This window comes from Petromyzon marinus, chromosome 22, assembly GCF_048934315.1.
Source record: "Petromyzon marinus isolate PM22_M1 ecotype Great Lakes invasive population chromosome 22, UKy_Petmar_22M1.pri1.0, whole genome shotgun sequence".
Classification (NCBI taxonomy): domain Eukaryota; kingdom Metazoa; phylum Chordata; class Hyperoartia; order Petromyzontiformes; family Petromyzontidae; genus Petromyzon; species Petromyzon marinus.
In genome coordinates, this window is record NC_133688.1 from 9584372 (window position 1) to 9607750 (window position 23379).

At 44.1% G+C, this 23379-nt stretch overlaps 1 protein-coding gene across 2 annotated transcripts in view; it reads left to right on the forward strand.

The window, feature by feature from the left end:
* The first annotated feature begins 2483 nt into the window (after nt 1–2483).
* IKBKB (inhibitor of nuclear factor kappa B kinase subunit beta) overlaps nt 2484–23379 on the forward strand; it is an 86709-nt gene continuing 65813 nt past the window's right edge. Inside the window, exons 1-3 of one of the 2 annotated variants that reach the window (XM_032959100.2) lie at nt 2484–3283; nt 15188–15300; nt 23129–23223. In XM_032959100.2, coding sequence (XP_032814991.1) covers nt 15211–15300; nt 23129–23223 — 185 coding nt within the window. In that variant the 5' untranslated portion in view covers nt 2484–3283; nt 15188–15210. The remainder of the gene's footprint in view (nt 3284–15187; nt 15301–23128; nt 23224–23379) is intronic. The other variant, XM_032959101.2, reaches the window with a different exon arrangement.

Below are 23379 nucleotides of genomic sequence, written 5' to 3' on the forward strand. Positions count from 1 at the left end.
ATGGGACGAAGAGGTGTATCAACTTTATGTATTTTTGGTAAGCCGTATAATCTTGGTGGCCTGGCAGCAGAAGATTTCAACGAAAACTGTTTAGATTGATCAATTAATGCGGTTGAATCAGAAATTATTTTGTTGGTTTGTGTGACGAGGCTGTTGGTGGGATCTCTTTTTATTTTTGTATAACTACCATCGTCGAGTAATTCTTTAATTTTGTTGTTGTATTCTATTTTATCCATGATGACAGTAGCATTGCCTTTGTCAGCTGAGAGAACTACAATATCATTCCTCTTTTTTAATTTATATAATTCAAAACGCTCATCTTTGCTGGCCTGCTCTAGACCAATTCTTCGACCACATCAATTCCATACACCCAGCCATCAGATTTACCATGGAAGTCGAAATAGATGGCAAGATACCTTTTTTGGATGTCCTAATTAAAAAGAGACCTGATGGTTCAATGAGCCACTCTGTCTACGGGAAAGCTACCCATACGGATGCTTATCTGAAACCGGATTCCCACCACCATCCATCACAGAAGAATTCTCTCATCAAGACTCTGTATCATAGAGCCCAATGCATATCCGACCAGGAACACATAAGCAGTGAACTCAAGCACGTACACCAAGCTCTTAGGGCTAATGGTTACTCCGACTATACAATCCGCAAAGCTATCACTCAAACCATGAAGAAGAACCCTCTTGAGGAGCCTTTCAAAACCATCACTTTACCCTACATTGCTGGGATCACAAAAAAGATCTCCAAAATCTTGAATAAACACAAGATCCAGGTCCGTTTCAACACATTACATAAAATCCGTGATCTGGTTCCGTCTGTAAAAGATGTGATTCCGGACATACAATACCCTGGTGTCTACAAACTAAGTTGCCTCTGTGGTAGTAGTTACATTGGAGAAACCAAACGCCATATCTCGGACCGCATTCGTGAACATAAAGCAGACCTTAAACACGGTAGGACCAACACCTCGGCCGTAGCAGATCATTGTTCTAATTCAGTAGGCTCACATGCCATTGACTTTTCCAAGACGGAGGTTCTTTGTAAGCCATCTGGCTTCCATGAGAGATTCGTTCATGAGGCTATCCACATATACAAGCACAGAGACAATTCAAACCGAGAAGATGGATTCTATCTTAGCAATCATTGGAAAGATTTGATAAATCATTTCAGTTCTTGATCGATTGTTCACGCTTACAGTGGCTTTCAGACAGCATACATAAAAACAAATTTCGTCTCCCCCCTCCTCTTTTCAAAAAATAGATGGACTAGTCCTGGGCAAACTGCCAATCGCTGCGCGTGACGCAAACGTTGTTTTTTTAATATATAAATAAATAAATATGCCGTTTTCAAAATAAATGTAAGCAAACCGACACACCTGATGATGACCGGTCGAAACGTCGTGAGAATTTTTTATTGTTTTATATATATATTTTGTTATTTTGTTGTTTCTCTTCAACGTGACTTTACCGAAAAAACTAAGAATATGAATTACTGCAGTCACGAAAGCTTTAAATCAAAATTTAACTTGCAGATCTCTTCATAGGCATGTGTGTTTAGGTCTGATGAAAACTGAATTGTGACATTGTCACGAGTTGACTTAAGTGTCCCTCGCCAAAAACAAATTAACACAATTAAATTCCATATACGTTATGAAAGAGACTTTGTTGAGTTGGTTGTTTCAGTTGATTGATGCTCGTGTATTCAATCAGCGGGATCCAGAACTCACTGTTTCAAATAAATTTTGTTGAACCTGGTGAGCAACTCTGACCGATGTCACCAGAGCGGTTCACACCCCAGTGCATGTATCCGAGTGGAGGGCCGTAGAGGCTGTCAATCAAGTAGTACAACATTATCACTATCAAGTAGCATACCAGTGTCAACCCCTTATCAGTGCCTACCTTTTTACAGACCAATTTAGACCTTATTGGTCACCCCGTGCCCTTATACATCTCAACGTTCTTCCTACATCCCATCACACAACAATTTTTTTTGCCCGTATTGAAACGGCTAAACGCCATATGGACCTGGAAACTAAATTTCCCTGCACAAGAATGGGGGGTAAACCGTACGGGTTGACAGGTGTGAAGTAGCGGCCACATCTTTCCCGTTGTACAACATCACCGTTGCACGCACAATCACGAGATTCATCCGAAGCGCGTGCGTGCGCGTGACGTCATACGCCCGCACGCGCATGCGCGTTGCGAAAACGAAACCCCACGCGCCCTCAAAGCGGAAGTTCAATTCCCTAGCACGCATAGACGGGGGGGGATGGGGGGGCGTGGAGGAACGGAGGGGTGCTTCTCATTGGTCCACGCGCGGGAGGGTGGGGTTGAGGGGAGGGGGTGAGCGGAGCGACGCTTCCTATTGGCCGAGCGGCGAACGCACCGATCGGGTTGGCGCGCTCTGGCCAATGGGCGCGCGGGGCGAGCGCCCCCCCGCGGTGGCTACCACGAGCCTCTTGGCGGCGGCTTCCACTTCCGCGTGCGCGGACCCCCCCCCACTGCATTGGCCGTGCACGACAACCCCCGGTGTCGCGTTCTCCCAGCTCTCCTCCTTCTCCTCTCCCTCTCCGTCGCTGTCCCTCCCCGCTCTCCTCCTCGCCCCAGTGTCTCTCCCCAGTGTCTCTCCCACCTCTCCCCAATCCCCCTCCCCAGCGTCACTCTCCCCCAAGCCCCCTCTCAAGTGTCTCTCTCCCAGCACTTCCCAGTGTGTCTCTGTCCCCAGTGTCTCCCCAGTGTCTCTCTCCCAGTGTGTCTCTCTCCCCAGTGTCTGTCTCTCCCAGTGTCTCTCCCCAGTGTCTCTCTCCCCAGTGTCTCTCTCCCTAGTGTCTCTCCCCAGTGTCTCTCTCCCAGCGCTTCCCAGTGTGTCTCTGCCCCCAGTGTCTCTCTCCCCAGTGCCTCTCTCCCCAGTGTCTCTCTCCCCAGTGTCTCTCTCCCCAGTGTCTCTCCCCAGTGTCTCTCTCCCAGCTCTCCCCAGTGTCTCTCTCCCCAGTGTCTCTCTCCCAGTGTCTCTCTCCAGTGTCTCTCTCCAGTGTCTCTCTTCCCAGTGTCTCTCTCCCCAGTGTCTCTCTCCCAGCTCTCCCCAGTGTGTCTCTCCCCAGTGTCTCTCTCCCCAGTGTCTCTCTCCCCAGTGTCTCTCTCTCAGCTCTTCCCAATCTCGGATCGATATTTCCCGGAACGCCACGTGACTTGGCTTAGTGGGCTTTGGCTGGGCCGGCTTGCGGAGTACGGATTAGCGACGTAATAAGGCACTGCTACTCGAGTACAAGGTACGGCTTTATCCATCATCACAGTAGTGCCCTGTCACATCTGTGCCCCATGTCGCCACAACACTGCCGCGGTGTCATGTGGTACAGAAATGAAGAGGCGGAGGAGGATGGACCGAAACAGCGTCCTCACGGTTCCGACAGAGTGTTATTATTATTGTTACTGAGAGCGATGCCTCCGTGCCAGCGAAGAGTGTTAAACAGCTGCTACTCTAACACGAGAGACGAAACAACGGCGCACTTTTATCGGCCGGGCCGCTTGTCATTTTACTGGCGCCACTGGCGCCCTTTGAATCGTGCCGCGGATCGCGAGGGCGGCCGTGGGGTTCAGGACGTGTGAGTGAGTGGTCTCGGTCACCCAGGGGCAAGAAGGAGAAGTCCCCCGGGGTTCGTCATTCACGTGGCGTCGGTCCCCTGGTGGTGGTGGTGGATGTAGTGGGGAGCGGTGGCGCAGTGGTTAGCGCGCTGCGCTGCGAACCCAAAGCTGTCAAGCCATACGGGTTACCCGTATTCTCGTGCAGGCAAATTGAGTTTTCAGGTCCATACGGCGTACAACCGCTTCAATACGGGGAATTGTTTTTATTTGTTTATTTCTTTGTGTTTTTTTCTCTGTTGTGATGAGACCTTGTAGGATAAACGTTGAGATTTATAAGGGCACAGTGTGACCAATAAGATCCGAATTGGTCTGCAACGAGGTCGGGCACTGATAAGGGCTTGAGAGGTCTGTGCGGAACCCGCCCAGCCGGGTTCGATTACCGCTCACGATCAACCACCGGTTATGATTATCTGAACGAGTTTTGTGCCTCCCCCTAGGTCGACTCGGCCTCAAATGGGTGCCTGGGCGCTCCCTGTAAACATCGCCACTTGGTAGAGAAATGCGTCCGTTCTTGTGATGCTTGCCACCCCAAACACCCATGATGTTCTTGGTTCTTTCGGTAAAGTCACCACGTAGAAGGGAAACAATAAAATAATAAAAGTATAAAACAATAAAATTATCACTACGTTTCGACTGCAACACAAGCAATCATCATCAGGTGTGAAAACCACAGCAAGAAAATGTTTTCACACCTGATGATGATTGCTTGTGTTGCAGTCGAAACGTCGTGAGAATTTTATTGTTTTATATTTTTTATTATTTTATTGTTTCCCTTCTACGTGGTGGTGACTTTACCGAAAGAACCAAGACTATGAATCCCTGCAGTCACGAAAGCTTTAAATCAAAACCCATGATGTTCTTGAATGGTCTCGAATGAGACGCGTTATTCTGGACGTCCGCGTTGTGCCACTTTGTTTGGCCGTGTTCTCCTGGCTCTGGGTGATGGACACGTTATCTTTGGCTAGAAAACGTCTAAACTCCATTGCGATTTTTTGCAGTGAGTGGCGATGTTGCAATGTGTCATCCCAATTGAGTAATTTGTGGGTACTGCGCTTTAATTGGAGCCTGGAGATGATGCATGAAGTGGGGTGACCATCATGTATCGAAGGTTTGTTGTTATAGGGCTGCACTGTGGGCACACGAGGGCAGTGCATTAAAATACATTGTTATCCTGTACTCTTATGCTCTGACGTCTGGGCCTCTTTTCTTCAACCACTGCTGACCAGTATCATATTTGCGTTGAGGCTCACTGTTCACATCGAGTTTTATTAAGATTAATCTGTCTGGTGATTGATCTCCGAATCACTACAGACGCTCATCAATGTCTCCCATCGCTGTAAAGGTTGTTGCGTTTAGAGACCGCGTGCCTTTGCGTGTGCCTAAGTCTTCTCAGGTGACGTCGACTCGCTTGATCGGTGTGTGCTCCGGCTGCCTCGCTTCAGCATGGAACGTGTCTCCTCTTTTACAACCCAACTCAGGCTTTTGAACCTCCGTCATCTGCCTTTGCAACTTGACATTACTAAATTCAGCTCAGACTGGTTTGAATCCCTCAATCTCAAAATGTTCTCATTGTTTCTGCCCATTATGAGTTATAGCCTCTTATTTTAGTTGCGATTTCTGCTTATAACGTTTAACAAACTAATGTTTTTTTCTTGTTTCCAGCTGTAACCACTAATATTAGCCCCCAAATTTTAGTCCTGTCTCTCCCTCATCAGTCATCCCTAATGTGAACAGCCAACCTCTTCCTCCAGTGTTTTAACTCATAAGAGTAATGCCGCCTGCAAATTTTATCCCCTCCTCCCCACCATGAACTATTCAGCAGTGAGGGCTCTCATCATCAGGTCAGTTCACAGCGATGATTTTAATGGAGCTAAACTGTGCTATGTGTTACCACATACCAATATACCTCGAGGCACGCTTATCGCATCTTGGCCTCCCAAATTGATACCACGAGTAGTCTTGTGTCCCAGAAAAGTTTGAGGATGCTGATCGTTAAGGCAATTGCTGAATGTAATGTTTACATTTGCCTGTGGCCACAATACAGCAGTCAATGTGTAACAATACACATCCATCCTATATGCAGAAACGCTTCACTGTAACTGTTTCAAAAGAGTCATGAATTGACATGTTGAGCCAATTACTTTATTTTAAGGAGTGTTTTGCATGAGAGATAATTTAGGCAAAACCAACAATGATCAGGAATCAATTTCACGTCCTGTCATCTTCTGACGGTCATCATCGTGCAGCGCATGATGACGTCCGCGTGATCCACCATCGTCGTTGCTTGGGAAACACTGAATTAGCAGGCAGGCGTGCACCGTCATGCCCGGAACATACATCTCTCTCAGGATTACACAGAGTACAGTATTCTTTAGTGCAAGGCCCGCAGGCCACTGGTGGCCCCTGGTTGTCTTTAGTGCGGCCACTGTCGTGCGGCCCCCAACAAGACACAAATGTGAAAACATCCCCCGTCATTATCGTGCTGTGAAACCCCAATGCTTTAAAATGTGTGGCGGCCCTCACACTGATGATGTCTTATCGGTGAAGAACATTGGTTTAGTGCAAGGAGATGTCACCTCTCAAAGTGGCATCATTTCACGCAGAAAATGTGCTCTGTTTTTGTCCAGAGCTCACACAAAACTGAATCGTGTTCTTGCTGTGTGTGTCTATCATTGGTGAGACACTGATGGCCCCCAGTTGTGGAACTCCATAACGTGGACATTTTTAACTCCTGTCGAAAAACACATCTGTTTTTAAAACATTCTAATCGGCCTTGTTCCTCTCTGGTTCTTATTTTGCCGCCCGGTTCTTTCTTGTTATCGTTGTCCTCCTCACGCATGGTACCTTGAGACATTGCAAATTATTATTGTGATTGCATTGGCTCTTAAGTTCAAAGAGCTCAAGTTTGTGTCCATTTTTCCTGGTCATAAATCATCGGCGAGACTATGTATGTATGTTGAACTTCTTTCGCACCGTGCTAATCGATACAGACTGTCCCTACATTGTTGTTTTATACTTGTTTAAAATTGTAACGTACCCACTTGTGCAAGTAGTTCCTCTTGCGCTATGTTATATAACTAAATATGCGCAACGTAGCCTTTTTGCAAGGTGATTTAACAGTTTTCATGTTTTGCATGTATCTTGCATCCAAAGAAATACAGACAATAAAAACAACGGTTCCATTCGGGGGCGCTCATTTGTTTACGGGCTAATGTGATGTGCGAACAAATGTGCTCCATTAATGTTTCACAATTTGATGTATTAAGCCATTCACGCTATTTTAACAGTGAAATAATCATGACCTGGGTGTTTTCAGTGATGGTAAAATAAGGTCTGCAATATTATTAACTTGCAGCATTATAGTGAGTACTGCATTTTGGGTAATAAGCAATATGGGGGAAATAAACCAGATTATAGATACTCACAGGCCCTTTGGATTACATCCGTTGGATTGCACTCCCTCGTAGAGGAGGCCGCTCTCTTTTTCTACAGTTACATGCTAATTTCTCACATTAACATCATGCTAATTTCTCACATTAACATCATGCTAATATCTCATATTAACATAGCCACTTCCGTGCCCTCGTCGAGGAGACCGCTCTCCTCCCATCTTACTGCTACATGCTAATTTCTCACATTAACATCACTAGCCCTGGCCACTTCTTTATGACCCTTGGGCTACACCCATTTCAAACCTTTTAAAACAGTCTGCCTCAGCAGCAGGCCAAGCTTTCCCACCTGATGACGGACGCCTGTGTTGCGCCCGAAAAGTCGTGATTTATTTTATTTTTTATTTTACTTTATACCTACGTGACTTTACCGAAAGAACCAAAGAGTACAGATTATAGATGCGGAGTGCGATCTTCGATGGAAGGAAAGTAAAAAGCAGACTGTTGCCGTAAAATTTTCTAGGATTCTCAGCTTCAGCAAGTTTGGCCATTGACCTTCTGGCCACGCGAAATAATGTGGTTCGAGCAAATGGCGTGCGTTGCACCTTCGTGCACGTGAATTATCCATCGTGTCGGTAAAACGACGGCAATGGTGGAATGTACCAAGAATCGGTTCCCATTATGAAAAACCCGTTGCGTCACTCGCTGAGAGGGAAACGGAGTGATGCACTGACAGGTCCCGTGGTGCCCATTGCACAAGTGCTTCTCAGAAGTGTGCTCTTGAGACTGAAGGGACGAGAGTCTTATTTGCATGACGGACCTGATAAAATATGTTTTGGGAAGGAAGATTTTAATTGCTAAACAACTCGATCGTAAGCGTTACACGGCCGCTTTTCGTGTAACTTCGGGCACCTTGAATCAAAGGCCGCTGCACTGTGCAAGGTAAACACACATGCGTCTCTTTAACCCACCACATTCAGCTCTTTAACCCACCACATTCAGCTCTTTAACCCACCACATGCGTCTCTTTAACCCACCACATTTAGCTCTTTAACCCACCACATGCGGCTCTTTAACCCACCACATGTGGCTCTTTAACTCACCACATGCATCTCTTTAACCCACCACTTGTGGCTCTTTAACCCACCACATGCGTCTCTTTAACCCACCACATGTGGCTTTTTAACCCACCACTTTCGTCTCTTTAACCCACCACATGCGTCTCTTTAACCCACCACATGCATCTCTTAAACCCACCACATGCGGCTCTTTAACCCGCCACATGCGTCTCTTTAACCCGCCACATGCGTCTCTTTAACCCGCCACATGTGGCTCTTTAACCCACCACATTGAGCTCTTTAACGCACCACATGCGTCTCTTTAACCCACCACATGCGTCTCTTTAACCCACCACATGCGGCTCTTTAACCCGCCACATGCGTCTCTTTAACCCGCCACATGCGTCTCTTTAACCCGCCACATGTGGCTCTTTAACCCACCACATTGAGCTCTTTAACCCACCACATGCGTCTCTTTAACCCACCACATTCAGCTCTTTAACACACCACATGCGTCTCTTTAACCCACCACTTGTGGCTCTTTAACCCACCATATGTGGCTTTTTAACCCACCACTTGCGTCTCTTTAACCCACCACATGCGTCTCTTTAACCCACCACATGCGTCTCTTTAACCCACCACATGCGGCTCTTTAACCCGCCACATGCGTCTCTTTAACCCGCCACATGCGTCTCTTTAACCCGCCACATGTGGCTCTTTAACCCACCACATTGAGCTCTTTAACCCACCACATGCGTCTCTTTAACCCACCACATGCGTCTCTTTAACCCACCACATGCGGCTCTTTAACCCGCCACATGCGTCTCTTTAACCCGCCACATGCGTCTCTTTAACCCGCCACATGTGGCTCTTTAACCCACCACATTGAGCTCTTTAACCCACCACATGCGTCTCTTTAACCCACCACATGCGTCTCTTTAACCCACCACATTCAGCTCTTTAACACACCACATGCGTCTCTTTAACCCACCACATGCATCTCTATAACCCACCACATGCGGCTCTTTAACCCACCACATGCATCTCTATAACCCACCAGATGTCTCTTTAACACACCACATGCGGCTATTTTGAAGGGTAGAACGTGCTATCACGGTAGCAAAGAATAATGAATGTATTCTAGATTTGAAGCTTTCGTGACTGCAAGGATTTATACTCTTTGGTTTTATTCGGTAAAGTCACGTGACTTTACCGAATAAAACCAAAGGGTAATAATGAATGTCTCTCATGCTTTTGATTTTAAGCTTTCGTGACTGCAGGGATTCATATTCTTGGTTCTTTCGGTAAAGTCACGTAGAAGGGAAACAATAAAATAATATGTGACTTTACCGAAAGAACCATGAATATGTCTCTCATGCTGTTCTGAAAACTGTCAATATATACACACATATATACACACTTGGCTCTTTACAGAGCTCACGGGGTACTATTTGTCTCTTGGTCTGTTACACCTTGCTCGAGCCTTTTTGCTCCTTTAAAATGTCTCCTTACTAAATTTTAAATAAAACTCTCTACAGTAGTCCGTCCTTGGCTAAAATAATGATAATCACTCCGACATTGAGTGTGTAAACTGCTTTGAAAGAGCAGGCACGTCAATAGTGAGTGGGCGTTATGACAGGTGTTGTGACGTGTTACGATATGGTCAGGGCTGGACATGAACACAGCAGTGTTGCTCTCTTGCCTTTTAAATATGGATGCGGGCGGAGGGTGCTTGGAATTGTGTAGAAGGAAGTTAGGATAAGTTACTCGGAAAGTTGGAACAAAAACGTGACAAAGCATGGGGATCGGAAGGAGGGGGTTGAAATTGGTGGGGTATGCATGTAGGATAGAGGAGGACCGGTTTTTGAGATTGTCTATACGTATGTATGTTTAACTTATTTCGCACCGTACATAGCCAACCATGCTAATCAGCGGTGCGGGGGAAGGATAACAAACTAAACGCATTGTATCCATAATAGAGGTTGTCTTGGTTTGGATCGTATAAATATATAAATGTGTCGTTAAACCCGCCACCACCCGACACGGCCAATTAGTAGTTCAGCGCACCAGTTGTGTGTTGGAGAGTAAACCCACAGCAACATTTACAATTTTGAGGACTGTGATGTTTGGTCGGTAATTACAACCGGCCTCATTGTAGTGGTGTAGTGGCACTCAGGTGTCAGTGGCCCAAGAGGAAGACCTAAACCAGATGCTGTCGTTAGTTTGCGTATTCCCTCCATGTCCCGTAACCGTCCCACTGCTGCCGATGGTCCTCTGGTCTGTGGTTGTCCTTTGCATAAGAGCTGCTGAGTTTAGTAGGCTTCACCAGCTGAAATGAAGTATTGAGTCTGAGATGGGGGGGGGGAGTGGTGGGGGTGTATGAATGAACACACCGTGGAGTTGGCATTGCAATGTGCACCGGCTGCAGAGACCTGGCAGAAGGAAGGAAGCGATGGTGAGGTGTAGTGGCACTGGCTGTGGTGACCGCTTGGTCTTTCACGAGTGATGGCGTTTATTTATTCTCTTGGGTTTTATTTATGGACACGATCATCAGCCCAAATAACTGTAATCAGACTTACACGCAGATAAATACCGTATATAAATAGCTCATTTTGTTTAGTTCTCCTGATCCAGGTCTCTGAAAATGAGAACTGTGAGGTTGACTTGGCCTGGATTCAGTTTGTAAAATTATACCAGAAATTGAGCTTCTACTGTGCATTATGTTCGTTGTTTAAATGTCAGTGGCACATGCCTGTACTCCAGTGCCTTGGAGGTCAGGTGGATAGGTCAGGTGAATATTTTCCAAATGTGTTTGACACTCCCAACCTCTCCTGGGCTGAGGTGGCCAGGAGACAGCAACAGAATGGTTTTCTGGCCTCTTTGTGGGGAGTTTTGACTGTTATTGTGGGTATGGCATAGACTCTCACTCTGTTATGGATTTGGCCAAACATCACATTGCAGGATCATCTTGAAAAAGTCTTGAGACCCAGTGATGATTTCCTTTTATTTTATTCGAATTATCAACAACTACAATAACAACGACACAACAGTGCAGTTAACCTGAGTACATATACATTCCGCAATCCAGTGTGCAAAAGGGGGTTCAGATTTTCCCCTGCACTGCCCTACGGAATGAGGAGAACCCCATATGAGGATATCCTGCTCTTAGAAAGGTGACCGTTAGTGACAGCAAGGGATGGCGCACCAATTAACAAAGCGATTTAAAGGACGACAATGGGGATGTCTGGCCTTCAAATCCGATGGGCGTTGGAATACATACCCAGGTCACTCTTTGCAAAATGAGACTTATCCCGGTCTCTTGAGTTCCCATCTGGTTAAACAATGTAAACCTCACTTGACGTTTAAAAAGAAGAACAGAGGATGGTAAAAGATATAAAGACGACCTGTTTATGAGTTGTGTTTACGCGACACAAATTCAGGCCAAAATACATCTGGATGAGGCATGGGAACCGTTCGTATAAAATAATTTTGACGGTCCCACGAGAGTTTCCAGATGACTCGAATGATACCGTGGTGACTGCGCGCCAATGGCATCCGGCTGGTCACGCGTTGGGTGCTGAATGGGAAATAAAAAACTCCCGAACTGTGCGGAGGGGTTTCCCCCCCCCTCCCCCGACATTTTACTGCTGTTGCATTGCTTCTGTATCGTGAGGTAGTTAACATATCGGTGGCGAAATGTGAACTACCTTGCCTGATATGCAGAAGGTCGTGGGTTCAATCCCGACCCTGACGCCTGTATATTTGGAGTCTGCAGGTTCTCCCCGTGGTCATGTGCATTTTTCTCCGGATCCTTCGGTTTTCCCCTCCGCGATTATTATCATGCGTTTAGAGTAATGAGCTGCTATAAATTTCCACATGATAAACCGTTGAGCTATCATTTGTGGTCAGGTCGCTTCTGAAAAAAAGCTATATAGTTTGGTGGGTCTTACCTGCTAAAATACTAAAAATAATTGTTTATATTTTAAATTCTAGAAAATTATAAGTAAACCGAAACAAATACAGTGTTCCCCTTCTCATGCCCTTGCACCGCAAACGCCTTGCCCCCATAGTTCACATTTCAATTGTAGGAGCATCATCATTTCTGCTCAGCCACCCGACTGAAGCCTTTTCGTTATTGTGTAAATGCCACTTCAGAGTCTGGTTTCCATTTCAAGTATGCGTTGATTGGCATTTAACCATTCAACTCTCTCTCTCCATTCCTCCCTGTGCTTCAATGATTTGTCTTTTGATAATCACAATTCAAGAACAGATTATTGTTGTGCCTCATTTGTTCTGCTCGTTCGCTCTGTCAGTCTCAGTCGCATGATCCAATGAGCTGCTGCAGACTAGTTGGTGAGTCATAGCTGTCGGTTATGTAGTTATTACTTACAGTCACTAATAGCAGGCACATAACAAGTCGATCATTTGGCAAGACAAAGGCGATCACAAAAACATTGTCATAGTCTCGCTGGCAGGTCAAGGGACAGGTTATGAGTTAACAGACTTGAGATGACTGCCAGGGATACCACCTGTGTGCCCCAGTGTGCCAACTTGTGTACACACACACGATAGTCTGTTGCATTTACATTACAATTCTAGCAGTTATCATAGGCAGAAGCCTGAATTTTAAGGCTCATATGAAACAGATCTGTGAAAAGAGACTAAATCAAGAATCGCCCTGCTACGGAAACTTGCAGGGATGACGTGGAACGCCTCGGCTGATGTTCTACGAACTGCCGGCCTCTCACTGATCGACTCGGTGGCAGAGTCACTGCACTCCAGCCTGGTCCGGGAGCTCGTACACAAACTGCTAGACGTACAATTACATAACGCGGAAGACGAAAACCAACACCTATCACCTGGATCCCTGTTCTGGCGAACATTCTGCCACCGAACATCTGCAGAGACATGCAAAGTGCAAAGGAGTTTACAAATGTTCTTGCCCATGACAACTTACCCATCAACCAAGACCTCAACAATGTACCTCACCACTGACTCAAGGCTATATCCCCCTTCTGGGATTGTGCTGTCACCATACTTGAATCTCGCCTAGGTCAGGAAGAACACTGGTAGACAGTGAAACAAGGCAGATGTACAAAATAAGAACCTCATTCGAGACCCAAATATCGCAACCTCCTGGCTTTACCTTTCCTACTGGCGTAACCATCAACTGCATCAGAACATCAACAGGCCAATGTGCCACAACTTCATAGCTGAAAACATTGAAGACAAGCCACCACAGTGCGACTGTGGCCATGCAACCCCAACAATAGACCATGCAGCAAACCACTTGGTCTGCGCTCCTTCAATGGAGGATTAGCAAAACTACACTAACTCTCTCATGGAGCCCTCTCATGGCTAGGAGACCTCGACATTGACATTTAGCTCCTGAACACATTACCATACGCAACGTTGTAATTACATATCTGCATTATGCCTGGGAGGCAGCTAGGCTGAGCAATGATCACACAGCACTACCATGTCGGTGACCTGGGTTCATTCCCAGTAAATGCACAACACCAGAAGGCAAACGCTAAGCCAAGTGGAAAACTTTGGTGCAGAAAATAAAAAAAAGCAGCAGACGTAATTTTTTTTGGACACGTAATAAGAATGGAGGCCAACAAGTGGCCATTTTGCGGCCTTGCACTGCCGTGAGGAAGGAGCACAAAGTGGAGGCCATCCACACGAGGTGAACGGACGGCGTCAAAAGGAGGACTTGACAAACCTGATATGTTGCTGCATAGGAAAGCGATCGCCGTGACTAGAGAAATCAGTGGGAGAAGTTGGTCCAGCCACGTCATCAGGTGCCGTGAATTACTGACAGGAAAAGAGAGAGCACAACAGAGAGCCGTGGCGGCGAGATGTTAACTACCTCACCCGGTATACAGGAGGTTGTGGGTTCGATCCTGTATATTTGAAGTTTGTATGTTCTCCCTGTGGTCTCGCGGATTTTTCTCCAGATATTCCCGTTTTTCCCCTTCACGTTTAGAAACGTGTTTACAGTATTTGGCTGAATAAATTTCCACATGATAATCCACTTGGTTAAGCTATCATTCGTGGCCTGGTCGCTTCTTAACAAGAGCTATATAGCTCGTGGACCTTATCTGGTAAAATAAAAATATATTTTCTTGTAGTTTAGAACATCATTGTCAATTGTTATTTAAACTGACCTAAGGCTTAGGATAAATCTATCTCGTATGAGTAGCTGCTACAGTTTTGTCAACCATTGTCACTTTGGGAGAGGAAAGGGCTGTGGTGCCAGTTACACCACCACCTTGCGTACTGTTCTGTCCTTGGAAGGTGTTGCTGGCAGTATTTTTTTTTCTTCCGAATAGTCAACCGGGCCGAACAAAGAATCTGTTTAAGCGGTCTGTCTTGCGACCTGCGAATCTGGCCTTGCAGGAAGGAGGCCAGCACAACAAGTGCCTCGATGACATCACCACTCTTTACTGATAAATGATGCGTTGTATTACCTGCGCTTACGATGCGGCTGTGTAAAAGTAAATTACCTAGAGCGAGGGTAACTTGTGGTGACGGTTAAGGGCTTGAATGTATAACTATAAGATGAGTGGTTCCCAAAGCAATTGTATACATTTATGAAATTCTGTTTATTTTCTGGCATTTATTTTAAGCAAGAATATTCATTGTTTTGTATGTAATGTGAATTAACATGCATACTACATAGTACTTAATTTTCGATTTACTTTATCAGCAATTGAATATTCAACACGCACAATCCTTTGGAGGTGGTTTTTCTGAGGCTGGCGTTCAGAATATGGATTTTTCAGGACTGGTGCAGTGTTTCCAACAATATTACCCCATTGCTGATTTAAGCAAGAAGATGTTTAGATTTTTAGAATGTCTTGTGAAAGCTTTTTGTCACAAACCATTTTCATTGGAAACCGTGCTCCTCACTGAACTCAAAACCACCATCGACGAATCAACACCGTTGCAGCCACGATCACCAGACGTCTAAAGCAATGGTTTCTTCAGCTCATCACGGAGCCTCCATTTCCTGTGCTCCCCCCCTCCACTGACTCCGTCTCATCGTCCGCGTGGTGTTGATCAAACGTGGTGTGCATAGGGTGGAGTGGCCGAGCGAGGAAGATGAACCAGGCTGCGGAGTCTGGGCCATGGGAGCGGAAGGAGCGGCTGGGTGCCGGGGGCTTTGGCCACGTGTGCATGTGGCAGAACAAGGTACCGCCTCTCCCGTCTCCCACCCGCACACACCTCCCCCTTCCACCCGCTGCCAATACGAGGATGGTTATTGAAGCCAAAGAAATGCACAAGTTAATTATGGTGATGATGACTTCATTACAACACGGTCTACCCACAATGCAATGTGCCGGCGACATTTTATCATTTAAATTTTAACACAAAATGAGTTTAGTAATAAGATGTTTTGGAATATTGAAGAGTTGTCTATTACTCAATAGCTACTAACCATATTCCAATAAAAAATATCCCGGAAACCTTTTAAAAATGTAATTAATATCAAGTCTCATAGACAGTCTCCAATTCGTTTGCGCTCTAGCTCCCTATGGCCTTTATTCACGTGCTTTGAAGATGAGGCCCATTGCATTGTAATGCCAATGATGAAATGTCCTAAAAAAAATGTTGCGTTTATTATCGTATTACATTTTTTAAATATATACAGTGAGGGAAAAAAGTATTTGATCCCCTGCTGATTTTGTATGTTTGCCCACTGACAAAGAAATGATCAGTCTATGATTTTAATGGTAGGTTTACTTTAACAGTGAGAGACAGAATAACAACAACCAAATCCAGAAAAACGCATGTCAAAAATGTTATAAATTGATTTGCATTTTAATGAGGGAAATAAGTATTTGACCCCTCTGCAAAACATGACTTAGTACTTGGTGGCAAAACCCTTGTTGGCAATCACAGAGGTCAGACGTTTCTTGTAGTTGGCCACCAGGTTTGCACACATTTCAGGAGGGATTTTGTCCCACTCCTCTTTGCAGATCTTCTCCAAGTCATTAAGTTTTCGAGGCTGACGTTTGGCAACTCGAACCTTCAGCTCCCTCCACAGATGTTCTATGGGATTAAGGTCTGGAGACTGGCTAGGCCACTCCAGGACCTTAATGTGCTTCTTCTTGAGCCACTCCTTTGTTGCCTTGGCCGTGTGTTTTGGGTCATTGTCATGCTGGAATACCCATCCACGACCCATTTTCAATGCCCTGGCTGAGGGAAGGAGGTTCTCACCCAAGATTTGAGGTTACATGGCCTCGTCCATCGTCCCTTTGATGTGGTGAAGTTGTCGTGTCCCCTTAGCAGAAAAACACCCCCAAAGCATAATGTTTCCACCTCCATGTTTGACGGTGGGGATGGTGTTCTTGGGGTTATCGGCAGAATTCCTCCTCCTCCAAACACGGCGAGTTAAGTTGATGCCAAAGAGCTCCATTTTGGTCTCATCTGACCACAGCACTTTCACCCAGTTGTCCTCTGAATCATTCAGATGTTCATTGGCAGACTTCAGACGGGCATGTATATGTACTTTCTTGAGCAGGGGGACCTTGCAGGCGCTGCAGGATTTCAGTCCTTCACGGCGTAGTGTGTTACCAATTGTTTTCTTGGTGACTATGGTCCCAGCTGCCTTGAGATCATTGACAAGATCCTCCCGTGTAGTTCTGGGCTGATTCCTCACCGTTCTCATGATCATTGCAACTCCACGAGGTGAGATCTTGCTTGGAGCCCCAAGCCGAGGGAGATTGACAGTTCTTTTGTGTTTCTTCCATTTGCAAATAATCGCACCAGCTGTTGTCACCTTCTCACCAAGCTGCTTGGCAATGGTCTTGTAGCCCATTCCAGCCTTGTGTAGGTCTACAATCTTGTCCCTGACATCCTTGGAGAGCTCTTTGGTCTTGGCCATGGTGGAGAGTTTGGAATCTGATTGATTGATTGCTTCTGTGGACAGGTGTCTTTTATACAGGTAACAAGCTGAGATTAGAAGCACTCCCTTTAAGAGTGTGCTCCTAATCTCAGCTCGTTACCTGTATAAAAGACACCTGGGAGCCAGAAATCTTTCTGAGTGAGAAGGGGTCAAATACTAATTTCCCTCATTAAAATGCAAATCAATTTCTAACATTTTTGACATGCGTTTTTCTGGATTTTTTTTGTTTTTATTCTGTCTCTCACTGTTCAAATAAACCTACCATTAAAATTATAGACTGATCATTTCTTTGTCAGTGGGCAAACGCACAAAATCAGCAGGGGATCAAATACTTTTTTCCCTCACTGTATGTAGCATTTCGGTGTTTGTAAGGTTGCAATGAATATGTATACTGCTTTTGTCTTGACTTTATTTCTAACGTTAGTTCCTTTTTTGCATATGCGTCTGCAAATTTATTTTGATAATTGAAGTGGCACGGTTGGATCAAGCATTGGGTATTTCATGTCAAATTCATCACCGAATCTGGAAGGCTAGCGTCATTTTTTGATTACTGCACTTGTTTGCGATGGAAGTCCTCGCTGAGTTTTGAAAACCGTTTTATTTTCTGGAGGGCCTTGCCAAGTTTTCGCAGTAGGGGGTGATGTTGCTACTGTGTGATCCAAATTGAGTATTTGCAAGTAAATGTTTCAGCATTTAAAATTTTGGCCAATACCAGTTACACTGTTTTTTAGCTCATCGGATCAGTCAGCTCTGGCAAGGTCCAAATCTGCCTTCTCCTCTGCTCTGGTCGTAATTGGTGCTTGGAATTTTAGATCCCTTTTTAGTGCTGCCAGCTTCCTCCTGCGTGCCCAAAACTCGGGTTACTCCATCACATTCAATCTTTCATCACTCAGAGTCGGCGAAGGACCGTTGTGACAAACGTGTGACCTGTTGCGACAGCATTCACATAAACTGTTCCGTCACTGTCAGTTGCCAAATGCATACAACCCAGGTTTCATTTCTCACAAAAGTACCCAAAAAGAAATCAGGATTTGCATTATTGTGCGTGCTTCTGTCTGCTCAGCACCTTCCTTGAATATCCCTAAGAGTGAACTTGAGATTAATAAAGATGTTCCTGGAATTGCTAAGTGACACAACTTGAATGAACCAACATATGATTTACATAGGCATATTTTAACACCACTCAAAATGGCATGTGGGTCTATTTGTGCTGTAGTTGTCCATGAGAAGGCATCAGGTAGTTATTTATGCTGCTTCCAGCTATCAGATGACAACACCGAGATGTTGGCTTCTATTCTGAATATCTGCCCGATATTCAACTAGGTTCCGCAAAGTGGCAATATGATTTATTTCTGCCTTGGTCGCTGATTATTGCACAAGCTTAATGTACTTAATCATAATAAAGGTTTTTGATATTGCTTTTTAATTCGCACAATTCTATCCAAATGTTGTAAAGCGGTGACGTTTATAACCGTACGAGAGTCCATGAATTCTTCAGTCGTGATGTCTGAAAGCTCTCTGGTGCCAGTAAGAGTGGGAAGTTGCAGTCGTTATTGGGTCTTCCAGAGCCTCTTCCTGACACGATAACATGGGACTGCTGTCGGCAATACAATTCGACAACATTCCCCCCACCCCTCCGATATTATTGGAGATAGAATACACATTTCTTCTTGAAAATATAAGTTGAAGCTGAGGATGAAGGGGGTGTCTAGTTGGCAACATTCAATATTGACTTAGGATCATGCATTTTCTCACTTCTCTTCAGTTAAATCTGAAGCCTTTTTCTCCCACAGACTTGGCTTGCGGTGTAAATATTTAATCAAGTTCTGTAATATTATTGGTTCTTTCGGTAAAGTCACGTAGAAGGGAAATCATAAAATAATACAAATAAAACAATACAATTCTCACGACGTTTCGATTGCAACACAAGCAATCATCATCAGGTGTGAAAACCACAGCAAGAAAATTTTTAAAAAGTGGCGGTTTTTTCTTAACGTTAGCACCACGGAGAGCAACTGGCGGTTGTTCAGACGGACGAGTCCATTTATGCTCGGAACGGAGGAGGGGGGAGCTAGAAAGAGAATGGAATGCGGTCTGAAAGTCACTGTAAGCGTGAACACAATTATGACCCGAAATGGTTGATCAAATCCTTCCAATAATTGCTAAGCTAGAATCCTCTTTCTAGCTCCCCCCTCCTCCGTTCCGAGCATAGATGGACTCGTCCGTCTGAACAACCGCCATTTGTTGTCCGTGGTGCTAACGTTAAAAAAGAACCGCCACTTTTTTCAAATTTTCTTGCTGTGGTTTTCACGCCTGATGATTGCTTGTGTTGCAGTCGAAACGTCGTGAGAATTTTATTTTTTATATTTTTATTGTTTTATTGTTTCCCTTCTACGTGACTTCACCGAAAGAACCAAGAATATGAATCCCTGCAGTTACGAAAGCTTTAAATCGAAAAAGTTCTGTAATGTTTCCAAAAATCATCCAGTCATGCCTTTGTATGTGCATTGACATTTTAAGTTTGCTGCTTGAGGAAATAAAATGCTAACAATGCTGTCCACAATATAGCAATCTGTGAAATACTATACAAATAGAAAGCGGAAATCCCCTTCTCCAAGTGGCAAATAAAAAATAATTACATTGCAGTGTTGTAGTTTTTTCTTCAAGAATATGCTTTGCCTTCGCCCAAGCCATATATATACTCATTGACTTTCCACCACTGGTTCAGATCCACCATTGAAAGATGAGCAACCACCTGTTAATCACTAGTGCAGAGATACACTTTGGCCTGAGTGTAATCGCTTTACACACACATATATAAAGAATTGCTGGGAAAGTATGTGGGGCCCCCATACTTGTGTACGGCTACAATATACGTGATGCACGAGTTATCCAAATGGTCGTGAGTCTCGTGCATGTGTGTGGAGCTATACATATCAAGGGTGGCAGTACGGTATGGAACGCGATATTAATTTTTTTTCCTCGAAAAAAGACCCCTTTTTCATACCGTGCCTTTGAAAAAAATGTTGTACTGTACATTTGAAAAAAAAATTTGTACCGTAAAATTTCATGCCGTAATTTCGTACCTTACATCGTACCTAAGAGAAAAAAAGCTTAGAAAATAAGGTATAGATGACAAGCAAGCTTTATATATTGTAGGAAGATCCTTTTTTAAAACCCCAAAACATATGTTAAAATGTTTGATTTTTTAGTTTGAATTGACAAAAAAACATTTTAATCCAAATTCGAATTTCGATATATTGATTACACAAAACGCTTAATTTTTTATCCATTTCCAATGGTGGTAAGTGGAATTTTGAGAAAGGAATCTTGCCTGACATTTTAATTTTTGATAGCTGATGCGTTAAATTATTGTAACTGCCTTTAAAGATGAGAGTATATTGATGAATTATCAGAGATTAAGAAGCTCAGCTTCTTAATTAGTTGATCATCTGAGTTGGTAAAAAAATATCGTACTTACCATACCATGCCTCATGATAAAATATTATACCGTAATTAGTAACTAAAAAAAATCCCACTCTTGATACACATAAATTTTGATGCATATGTTGAGTGGCAGTTGGAATGGCAGTTTTAATGTAAATTAAACTATTACTATTTTAATTTTATTTTACCAGGTAAGACCCACTGAGCTATATATGTATTTTTCCGAAGCGACCTGGCCACAAATAACACGTGGACATTTATGGAAGCTTTAATGCTCTTCATGCATGTTACTAAATGTGGAGGGAAAAACCAGAGGACCCGGAGAAAAATTCACGCGACCACAGGGAGAACACGCAAACCCCAAATTTACAGGCATCAGGGTCGGGATCAGACCCATGACATCTTGTGTACCAGCCGAGGTAATTTAATATCTCGCCACTGTGACGAGATGTTAAAAGACAGTATTCAATAAATATGGTCTAAAAAGCCAGCACTGTGCATATAATGTGAAGACTTCCACACCCCTTCATTATGAGGACCTTTTCATAAGCAATTCCGTTAAAAAGGTTTGTCTGCAAATTCGTGACATCAACTGCATATTTCTAGGAATAAGGCCTTGTTGCGTGGGCAGAGCCGGCTATTTTTACAACGCCCTACAAACCTTTCATGGCAGGAAGTGAAAATGCTTTGTGATAAAAACATTTCTAGGCAACCTAAATATATTGCTTTGTTTGTATGACTACGTGAAGGCACTCGTAGAGTGGCTCTCTTTTCTTAAGGTACCTTTCTATTCCATTAATTTGGGCCAGGCGCTGATATAAATTAAAAAAATTAAACACACAGACACCTGACCTACTGAGCCTGAATGCAGGCTCATTAGGTCTGCATCTGATGAGCGGCTACCAAGCACAATCACAGGTGTTATAGGTTCTGTGGACGGCAGAGGGCAGTGCGGCAAAACATATTCTGATACCCCCCCATCTTCATCAACCTGCACTGACCAACGTGGTAAAGTATGGACAAATAACCCTGTGCTGCCTTGCGACTCCCTCCAAGTGTGCATTTTATTGTACTGCCAAGATGAAGTTTAACAGACGAAATAGGGTCTTGGTTATGTGAGCAATAATTATGTAGTTCAAATGTATGGATTGTCGTGCCTATTCTCAGTGCCACATGCGAGCGATGTTTCTCACACCAAGCAAAGATTGGCGAGTTCATCGTGCTCGCACTGAACGAGCCAATGGGTTCGGTGCCCGAGTGTGTGGGGCTCAGGTGATCGTATGGTGTTGGACCGAGGGGTGCATATTGCGTTTCTCAAAAAGACAGATTACGTGGTTTGAAATGTCACCGTTGTGCAAATGAAGAAGAGGCACCCACACACTCTCGAAACTCTCGACATGCCATTTCTCAGTAGTGAAGCAATCGAGAAACAACAAGACTGCAAGCCAGTACATTCAGCGAGTATCTGGGGGTGTTTTTTTTTCTTTTGAGTAGATATGTGTGTGTACAGGCGGTCCCCGCTTTTACAACAGTGCTTCCTGGAAACATCGGCGTAAATTTTACTTTATTTTTCCATCGATAGTAGAAACGGTAGAAACATCACTTTCCGTTGTGTTTTTCCTTTTATGGGCCATATTTAATGAGTCAAATATCCACAAAAACACTTGGGAATAACAAAAGCTGCATGCCAAGTGACATCGCAAACCAGACTGACTGTTCAAACGCGTTCGGAGTCATCTCGGAAGATGCGTCGTAAGTCGAGGTTTAATGTGGCTTATAGTAGATTGGACCGCCTGTATTCGACTGTACATATGTAAACATAAAAAAAAAATGACTGTTTATCCTTTATTAATAGTGGGTGATAATAATTGCAGTTTATATAGGGTTTTTCATCGTAACATCTCAAGGCGCTTTACATCAATTACATTGGGGGGTGGGAAACAGGGAATGAAGGGGGACTGAGTTAAAGTTGAAAATGCATTCCGAGATAGAAATGTGGAAATGGGTGAAGGAAATATTATCTGATTTCTCAGATGCATGGAATTTAAATTAAATTGGAACGTAAATGATACAGTTTGCATGTTATAACTAGCTTATTATGGTCCAATAAAAAGACCTGATTTGGAAATGCGTTGTGGTTGAGTTCAGGGAAAAATTCCAATGTTCACCATCTGCTTTATATGTTGAGGTTAGTGGATCACCTACAGATGAAACCATCTAAGCTGTATATATATATACACGTGTAAATGTAATGTTAATATTCATTGAAGAAACGCAAAATCATGCTAACAGCGTCTCTAATGCATATTGCTGTCTCGCCACGCTGTGTTCATCAAATTAATTTTAAGCTCTCGAAGGGTTTAAACTCAAGGTTTTGTGCACGAGTTTGTCGGGCAGAGACTCCTTTGCGACAGGGCAGTCTGATGAGGATGTGTAGTACAGTAAGATTGTTTTCAAATCCTACTGTAACATATTTCGAGTGTTCTTGTGTGCATTTTCAAGGAATTGGCCCAAATACCAAATATGTCCATCCTATATAAGAGTTTTAAGAATCACTGTGGGTTTTAAGGTATAAAAAAATTATTTGGGCTTTGTTGAGGATTACTTAAGGGCATTAATTGAGTTCTATATGTGTTTGTGTGTTTTCTTTTCATGCGAGTGTAGGAAAATGGAGAGCAGCGAGCTGTCAAGACCTGTCGGATGGAACTGAGTCCCAGGAATCGGGAGCGATGGGTTCTGGAGATTCAGATAATGAAGAGGTGGGTTTGTTGACTGACTCAGGGCCGCATTGAGGAGTCTCGGGGTTGCTGTTGCTATGTACAGAACGCAGGTAGAATGATGTGTGCATGACACTGCTGTTTACACTGTTGCATGTTTGTTGCTATTACCACCATACTACAATTTTTTTTATTTTA